This window comes from Rattus norvegicus, chromosome 8 (assembly GCF_021556685.1).
Source record: "Rattus norvegicus strain SHRSP/BbbUtx chromosome 8, alternate assembly SHRSP_T2T, whole genome shotgun sequence".
In the NCBI taxonomy this organism is placed as follows: domain Eukaryota; kingdom Metazoa; phylum Chordata; class Mammalia; order Rodentia; family Muridae; genus Rattus; species Rattus norvegicus.
Genome location: NC_141541.1, coordinates 48,685,423 through 48,694,613, shown reverse-complemented (window position 1 = coordinate 48,694,613; position 9,191 = coordinate 48,685,423). Strand labels below are relative to the sequence as shown.

Sequence of the window (9,191 nt, the reverse complement as noted above, 5' to 3'; positions counted from 1 at the left end):
GATCTCCTGTTGGAAAAACCTCCTCCGTACCCTGTACCTACAGCCCCGCCAAGAGAAGAGGAAGTGGAGCCGCCTGCTAGACCTCGACTCGAGGCGGCCCCTTCCCCTGTGGCTGGAAGACTTCGGGGACGACGCGAGGTGGCGCCAGACTCCACCTCCCAGGCCTTTCCGCTTAGACAAGGGGCTGGCGGCCAGATGCAATACTGGCCATTCTCAGCGGCCGACATATATAACTGGAAACAACACAACCCCCCCTTTTCTAAGGATCCGGTGGCTCTCACCAACCTGATAGAATCTGTCTTGCTTACCCATCAGCCCACTTGGGATGATATACAGCAACTTTTACAGGCCCTCCTGACCTCTGAGGAGAAGCAGAGAGTGCTCTTAGAGGCCAGGAAACATGTTTTGGGGGACAATGGACGCCCCACCTTGCTCCCGGAAGAGATCGATGACGCATTCCCACTTACGAGACCTGATTGGGATTTCACCACGGCTGAAGGTAGGAGACACCTACGCCTTTATCGCCAGTTGCTCCTAGTGGGTCTCCGAGGGGCAGCACGACGCCCCACCAATTTGGCTCAGGTGAAACAAGTGGTACAAGAGGCTGCGGAGACTCCCTCAGCCTTCCTAGAGAGACTTAAGGAAGCTTATCGCATGTATACCCCTTATGATCCAGATGATCCAGGACAAATGACAAATGTCTCCATGTCCTTCATCTGGCAGGCAGCACCAGATATCAGGGCCAAGCTACAGAGAATAGAAAATTTACAAGGGTATACACTGCAGGATTTACTTAAGGAGGCAGAAAGAATTTATAACAAGAGAGAGACACAAGAAGAAAAGGAAGATAGAGTACGTAGAGAAAAGGATGAGAGAGACCGAAAAAGAAGCAGAGAGTTGAGTCGAATCTTGGCCGCCGTAGTTCAGGGTCAAGAGAAAAGGGGAGAGAGGGTGGGAGTTCGAAAGGGGCCAAAGCTAGATAAGGATCAATGTGCGTATTGCAAAGAAAGAGGACACTGGGCCAGAGATTGCCCTAAGAAACCCAGCGGGCTCCGAAGACCCCGCCCACAGACCTCCCTCTTGGCCCTAGATAAAGATTAGGGAGGTCAGGGCCAGGAGCCCCCCCCTGAGCCCAGGATAACTCTTGAAGTTGGGGGGCAGCCAGTCACCTTTCTGGTGGACACAGGAGCCCAGCACTCAGTCCTCACCCAGGCCCCTGGACAACTCAGCGACCGGACGGCCTGGGTACAAGGAGCCACTGGCAGCAAGAGATACCGTTGGACTACAGATCGACGGGTTCAGCTGGCTACTGGTAAGGTGACCCATTCCTTCTTACATGTTCCGGACTGCCCATACCCTCTGCTGGGCCGTGACTTGCTTACCAAATTAAAAGCTCAGATCCATTTTGAAGAAGGAGGGACCCGAGTAACCGGGCCCCGCGGTATTCCTCTTCAGATTTTAACCCTTCAGTTAGAAGATGAATATAGATTATATGAACCAGAACAGGACAAGCCAAAATCTCCAGAAATAGACTCTTGGGTCACGAAATTCCCACTGGCCTGGGCGGAGACTGGCGGGATGGGGTTGGCGCTCCAACAGCCTCCCCTAATTATCCAGTTAAAGGCCACCGTGACTCCTGTCTCCATTAAACAGTACCCCATGTCATGGGAAGCTTATCAGGGCATAAAGCCACATATCAGGAGGCTCTTAGACCAAGGCATCCTAGTCCCTTGCCGGTCACCCTGGAATACGCCTCTGCTACCTGTTAAGAAGCCCGGCACTGGAGACTATAGGCCAGTACAAGATTTGAGAGAGGTCAACAAAAGAGTAGAAGATATTCATCCAACTGTCCCAAACCCTTATAACCTACTCAGCACCCTGCCTCCCACCCATACTTGGTATACGGTCTTAGATCTGAAGGATGCTTTCTTCTGCCTCCGGCTGAGCCCAGAAAGCCAGCCCTTATTTGCTTTTGAGTGGAAAGACTCTGAAATGGGGCTTTCGGGACAGTTGACTTGGACAAGGTTACCACAGGGTTTCAAAAACAGCCCAACGCTCTTTGATGAGGCCTTACACCGGGACTTGGCTGACTTTCGAGTCCAGCATCCCACTCTTATACTTCTTCAGTTTGTTGATGACCTTCTTCTAGGGGCCACTTCTGAGACAGCATGCCACCAGGGAACAGAATCCCTCTTGCAGACTTTGGGGCGATTGGGCTATCGAGCTTCTGCCAGAAAGGCTCAAATTTGCCAGACCCAGGTTACTTATTTAGGCTATCAACTAAGGGACGGACAGCGATGGCTGACTCCGGCTAGGAAACAGACCGTGGCCAACATCCCAGCCCCAAGAAATGGCCGACAGCTACGGGAATTCCTAGGAACGGCGGGATTCTGCCGCCTCTGGATTCCTGGGTTTGCCGAGATGGCAGCCCCCTTGTACCCTCTCACTAAACAGGGGGTGCTCTTCCAGTGGGGGGCAGAACAACAGGAGGCATTTGATAACATTAAACGGGCCTTGCTGTCCTCCCCTGCCTTGGGTCTCCCAGACATCACCAAGCCCTTTGAACTATTTGTGGATGAGAAGCAAGGGTATGCTAAGGGGGTCCTAACACAAAGACTGGGACCCTGGAAGCGCCCGGTAGCCTACCTGTCTAAGAAATTAGACCCTGTGGCCTCCAGTTGGCCACCATGCCTGAGAATGGTGGCAGCCATTGCCGTCCTAACTAAAGACGCTGGGAAGTTGACCTTGGGGCAGCCACTCACCATCCTGGCACCCCATGCAGTGGAGGCTTTGATAAAACAGCCCCCTGACCGCTGGCTCTCCAATTCCCGCATGACCCACTACCAAGCCTTGCTACTGGATGCGGAACGGGTCCAGTTTGGGCCCGTGGTCGCTCTCAACCCAGCCACTCTGCTTCCTTTGCCAGAGGAGGCAGAACAGCACGACTGTCTGCAGATCCTCGCAGAAGTACATGGAACCAGACCAGACCTATCGGACCGACCTCTCCAGGATGCTGACCATACGTGGTATACCGATGGTAGCAGCTACTTGGTGAACGGGGAACAGAAAGCTGGAGCCGCGGTCACTACGGAGGACAAAGTGATCTGGGCAAGCGCCTTGCCTGTTGGTACCTCCGCACAGCGGGCTGAACTCATTGCCTTAACCCAGGCGCTCAAAATGGCAGAAGGTAAGAGGCTGAATGTATATACAGACAGCCGCTACGCCTTTGCTACAGCACACATCCATGGAGAGATCTACCAGAGAAGAGGGCTGCTCACATCTGAGGGTAAGGACATTAAGAACAAGACTGAAATTCTGGCCCTCCTGGCAGCTCTGTTCCTACCAAAAAGACTGAGCATTATACATTGCCCAGGGCATCAGAAGGGACACAGCCCCGAGGCACGGGGAAATCGGCTAGCTGATGTCTCAGCGCGTGAGGCCGCCATGGGCACCCAAGTTCTGTCCTTAAAAGACCAAGATCAACCCACGTCTCCACAGCCGGAACAGACCGGTTGGCTCTACACCACGGAGGACACAAAGCTCCTACAGAAAATGGGGGCCGTTTGGTGCCCACAACTAAAACGGTGGGTCTACACAGGGAAAACAGTTATGCCTACGAAGATGACCTTTGAATTAATCTCCTACCTACATAAATTAACACACCTGGGACTCAAGAAGATGAAGACCCTCTTAAGACGAGAAGAGATTGACACCTACCTCCTGGGACGAGATCAGGCCTTGAGGGAGGTGACTGAAAGCTGCAGGGCCTGTGCTCAGGTAAACCCAGGAAAAGCTAAAATTGGACAAGGAGTCCGTCCCCGAGGACATCGGCCTGGTACCCACTGGGAAATTGACTTCACTGAAATCAAGCCTGGTATGTACGGACACAAATACCTCTTAGTGTTCATAGATACCTTCTCTGGATGGGTAGAGGCTTTCCCCACGAAACATGAAACGGCCAAGGTGGTGACCAAGAAGCTCCTCGAAGAAATCTTCCCCAGGTATGGAATGCCCCAAGTATTGGGGTCAGATAACGGGCCCGCTTTCGTCTCCCAGGTAAGTCAGTTGGTGGCCAAGTTATTGGGGATTGATTGGAAGTTACATTGTGCTTATAGACCCCAAAGTTCAGGACAGGTAGAGCGCATGAATAGAACAATTAAGGAGACTTTATCTAAATTAACGCTTGCAACTGGCTCAAAGGATTGGGTGTCCCTACTACCCCTAGTCCTATACCGGGCCCGGAATACACCAGGCTCCCATGGCCTGACTCCCTTTGAAATAGTATACGGGACCCCACCCCCATTTATCAATTTCTTTGATTCAAACATCGCTGAATTCGCTAATAGCCCTTCCTTGGCAGCACATCTTCAGGCCCTACAAATCGTGCAGAGAGACATCTGGAAACCTCTAGCCGCGGCCTACCAAGACAGGCTTGAACAACCGACGGTGCCGCACCCGTTCCAGATCGGAGACACCGTGTGGGTGCGCAGACATCAGACCAAGAATCTCGAGCCTCGGTGGAAAGGACCCTATACAGTTCTCCTGACTACCCCGACAGCCTTGAAGGTAGACGGAATTGCGGCTTGGATCCACGCATCTCATGCCAAGGCAGCCCGACCTGAGGAAACGGCAGATCACAACATCGCACCCCAGACATGGAAGGCTCAACGCACTCAAAACCCCCTAAAGCTAAGATTTTCACGTTGTTGCTCTTAACTGTCTTATGGACTAGGGGTGGGGCGAGTCTGGGGGCTAGCCCCCACCAGGTATATAATATGTCCTGGATAATAACTAATTTAGAGACGGGCTGGTCTCAAGTCCTAGCTAATGGTAAGCATGCTGAAGGAACCTGGTGGCCCCCTTTGACTTTCGACCTTTGTCAACTGGCTAAGGACTCCTGGGAGCATACTGAGCGGACTCCCCACAACTCATACCCACCCTGCAGACACTCTGATTGGTATACTTGTCCCGGAGGTAAGAGGACACGGGAGTGCGGAGGTCCTGAGACCTTCTACTGCGCTAAGTGGGGGTGTGAGACTTACACTCGAGGATGGTGGGGGACCAAGAAGGGGGACTTAGTGGCCTTCTCCCCTGAGACTCCAGGTGAATCTCGAATTACAATAGAATTCACAGATCAAGGTAAAAACATAGATTGGAAGGTGGGGCGTAGGTGGGGGATACGGTTGTATACCCCTGGCCAAACTAACCCAGGACTCCTGTTCTCCCTCCAACTGGTGAGAGAACGGGTCACACAAGAGATTGGTCCAAACCCAGTCCTCATGGATCAAAAGCCCCCTTCCTGACCAGCACCAGTACTGCCCCCGGTCGGACCCCCACTATGGCTAAACACCACTCAGAACTCCGGGGATATCTTGACAACTCCCTCCCCGACTAGGGACCCTTCCACACCGGCCCCTCAGCTGCTAGGAACGGGAGACCGGCTAATCAACTTAGTGACCGGGGCATACTTGGCACTCAATTATTCAGAACCTGACAAGACCCAAGAATGCTGGCTGTGCCTGGTCTCTAGCCCGCCCTATTATGAGGGTGTGGCAGTCATGGGGAATTATACTAATCAGACTACGGCCCCGGCCAGCTGCACAACCCTCCCTAGCCATAGGCTGACGTTGCCGGAAGTCTCAGGACAGGGACTCTGTATAGGGACCATACCCCCCACTCACCAGGTCCTCTGCGCTATCACCGAGAGGATCCCCACTGGAAGCTACTACCTAGCAGCTCCTACAGGCACCTATTGGGCCTGTAACACTGGATTGACACCTTGTATCTCCGCCGCAATCCTCCGCAGATCCTCAGACTACTGTGTACTGGTAGAAATTTGGCCTAAGGTCACCTACCATGGGCCCGAGTACATATACTCACATTTTGAGAGGCTGACTCGATTCAGGCGAGAACCCATCACCATGACCCTAGCTCTACTCTTGGGAGGAATCACCTTAGGAGGAATGGCTGCAGGTATAGGGACGGGGACCACCGCCCTCATCGAGACGGGTCACTTTCGTCAGCTACAAGCAGCCATGAATGCAGATCTAAAAGCTATCGAGAAATCCGTGAGTGCATTAGAAAAGTCCTTAACATCTTTGTCTGAAGTAGTCTTACAAAATAGGAGAGGGCTAGACATGCTGTTCCTTCGCGAAGGAGGGCTATGTGCTGCTCTAAAAGAAGAATGTTGTTTCTATGCAGACCATACAGGATTAGTGAGAGATAACATGGCTAAGCTCCGAGAACGTTTGGCCCAGAGACAGAAGCTGTTTGATTCCCAACAAGGCTGGTTCGAGGGGTGGTTTAACCGATCCCCTTGGTTTGCTACCCTGGTGTCCACCTTGATGGGACCCTTAATCATCCTCCTCCTAATCCTCCTCTTTGGCCCCTGCATTCTAAACAGATTGATGCAGTTCATAAAGAACAGACTCTCAGTCATTCAGACGCTTGTTCTCACCCAACAATACCAGAGGGTAAGACAACAGGAAGAGATTCCTTAGAATTCGATTTGAGTAAAGGATTTTACTCAAGTCTAAAAGAAAATGGGGGAAAATGAAAGACCCACCCCATGAGTCTTAACTCAGAGTTGCAACAGGCTTGAACAAGCCCAGGCACGCCCAGATACCTAGGGCCGAGTCACCGTTAAAACTAACAGACCATAAAAGGAAAGGAATACAGAACAGACTAGGAGTACCGGATCTGGCAGGAAGAGATAAGTCCCTAGCCCCCTCCCCCCCCCCCCCGACATTCAGGACGTCCCAGCCCGCACGTACTCTTACCATGTTACAACCTCATTCGAATATGATTCAAACCTGCCAATGTGTGTAGCTATACCTTATTACCTCATCTTGTGAAATAACCAATCATATGTGAACATGTCTATATGCTTCGTTTAAATCCACCAATCCCCGTAACTATGCATCTGCTTCTGTACGCCCGCTTCTGCTTCCCCAAACCCTATAAAAGCCCCATGCTGGAGCTGTTGGGCGCGCAAGTCCTCCGAAGAGACTGTGTGCCCGCAGGTACCTGTGTTTTCCAATAAACCCTCTTGCTGATTGCATCCAAGTGGCCTCGGCTTGGTCATTGGGCGCTTGGGGGTCTCCTCCTGAGGGAAAGGTCCTCTCCGGAGGTCTTTTCAGATGCAACAGCAGTTCTTTACAGAGCAGCAGCAGGTCATTCAGCAGGTCTCCCACATTCCTCAAAGCACCAGCCTCCAGGTACCTCAGCTGCGGGATGCACCTGCTGTGCGTGCACACTGTAGTCCTCAGGAAGCTGTGCCTCTACCTTCTGTACTCCCAGCCTCTGACTGCTCAGGCCCTGCTTCCCCTTTTGTTTCCATATTTTTGTGTGAACAACCAGGTAATACGACCCATTGCATATTTTGGAGGGTTTTGCCCTTTGAAAGTAGGCAAGCAGTTAAAAAAACAGCAAGACATTTATTTGTGTCAGTGTGCACATGCATGAGCTTGTGTGCATGTGCGTGTGTCACAGGATACATATAGAGGCCAGGGGATAAATTACAGGAGTGGGTTTTTGCCTCCCACTGTGTGGGTCTTGAGAATTGAACTCAGGTCATTGGGCTTGGTGGTGTCATTCTGCTGAGCCATCCTGCTAGCCCAATAATGTCGAGTTTTGCTAGTTCCCTGTACATCTCTTGTTGCTGCTTTTCACCTAAATCTGAAAGCACAGTAACCTGAAGAAAAGCCTCAAACCTTCTCTTCTACAGTGATGAGAAGGAGGAGATCTTCCTCTCCTTCTCTCTCTTGATTTTCTACCCCGATCCAAGAGGCCACCAGAGAACTTTCCAGCCCTTTCCCTTAGAGGTGCGAGGAGAGGCTAGGACAGGAATTTACCTACATTTCACCTTAGCTCTTCCTACCCTACAGGACCACTCTCCTATGGAATTGTGAGGCCGAAGACTTGACTCATCCCATTCAGGGAGGAACGGCTCATTTACATCCATCCAGAACCACCAAAGACAAAGATAAAGCCAGACATTTGGCAAGCCAAGCTGATCAAACACGGTCCCTGCCCTAGAGCAGGCTTTATCTAGTAATGACAAGTCAGTGTAGCAGCCTGAGCCTAAACTTAAATACTTTTATCACGCAATCAATCATTGGTGCTTAATGCCATCTGTGAAGGTCTGGGGAGGCTGCTTGAGAGACTATATAACAGCTGAGAGGCGCCCCAGACACCAGCACATGCAGGGTGCCACAAAGCCACCTGAGAACATTTGTGTGTAGAACCCTACAGGGAGGTCTATAAAGCCAGAGCAGAGGGCTAGGCACACAGGGTCACTGAAGTAGAGCACTTAGGTGATACCCCTTCAAGGGGACACCCTACAGAGACCACAGGGAGCTGGCAGGGATGAGACCCATCTGCAGCATAGACAGCTCGTACTAGCAGTCGTGTGAGAGAGCTGGCAAACATCTGGCAGGATAGTGGCTACAAGCTGGTGTGACACTAGCTGTGGCTTCAGAGATGTGTGAGAAATATTCCTGTTTCCTGAGCCAAACAGTGATTCAAAGCAGTGGGTGCAAGTGACTAAAACTTGTGCCCAAGCTCCTTCTTGGAATATCACATCCAGTAGAGACACTGGGTTCAACCTGAGAAGACTGTGTTGCAAGGAGAGCTGAAGAATCCAGGGGACCACCGGGAGGATCAATGGGCAGGCAGTAAGGCTGTGTGTGTGTGTGTGTGTGTGTGTGTGTTTCACAGTTCGTAGTGGACCATGCACCAGTGTCTGGGTGCCATTCTCTAGGCTGCTGAGAACTGGTGTCCATCTGGAGGCTGAGGAAGGACAAGATGAGAGGCTGTGGGTCTTGGAGTCCAATCCCACAGCTGTGTGTCAGAGCCGTCAGAGGAGGAAGGAGGTTGTGTTGGTTTATTTCCTTGTTGCTTTGACAAAAGCCTCCCAAGACACATTATAAGAAAGGGAGGACTTATTTTAGCTCACAGTTTGAAGGGCTACAGTTCATCAAGGACAGGAACAGGAGGCAGGTGTCAACACAGCGGACAGGACGTAAAACTTCAAGGCCTGCCCACAGCAACTCACTTCCTCCAATGAGGGTCCACTTCCTGAAGGGTCTGTGGCCTGAAATAACACCACCGACAGGAGACCAAGAAGTTAAAAACCTGGGAACATTTTCTATTCAAGGCACAGCAGGAGATCTGCGGCAAAAGTAGACTAT

General features: G+C 51.6%; 2 protein-coding genes across 2 annotated transcripts; both read left to right on the top strand.

The window, feature by feature from the left end:
- The first annotated feature begins 538 nt into the window (after positions 1-538).
- On the top strand, positions 539-7,060 carry LOC148004084 (uncharacterized). The gene is made up of 2 exons (XM_087564075.1): positions 539-3,874; positions 4,361-7,060. The coding sequence occupies exons 1-2, from the start codon at positions 1,579-1,581 to the stop codon at positions 4,714-4,716; spliced, it is 2,652 nt and encodes an 883-aa protein (XP_087420201.1). The 5' UTR covers positions 539-1,578; the 3' UTR covers positions 4,717-7,060.
- LOC148004085 (MLV-related proviral Env polyprotein-like) lies at positions 5,559-7,060 on the top strand. Its single transcript, XM_087564076.1, has one exon. It carries the CDS (start codon positions 5,559-5,561, stop codon positions 6,498-6,500), a length of 942 nt encoding a protein of 313 aa, XP_087420202.1. The 3' UTR covers positions 6,501-7,060.
- Positions 7,061-9,191: the final 2,131 nt, after the last annotated feature.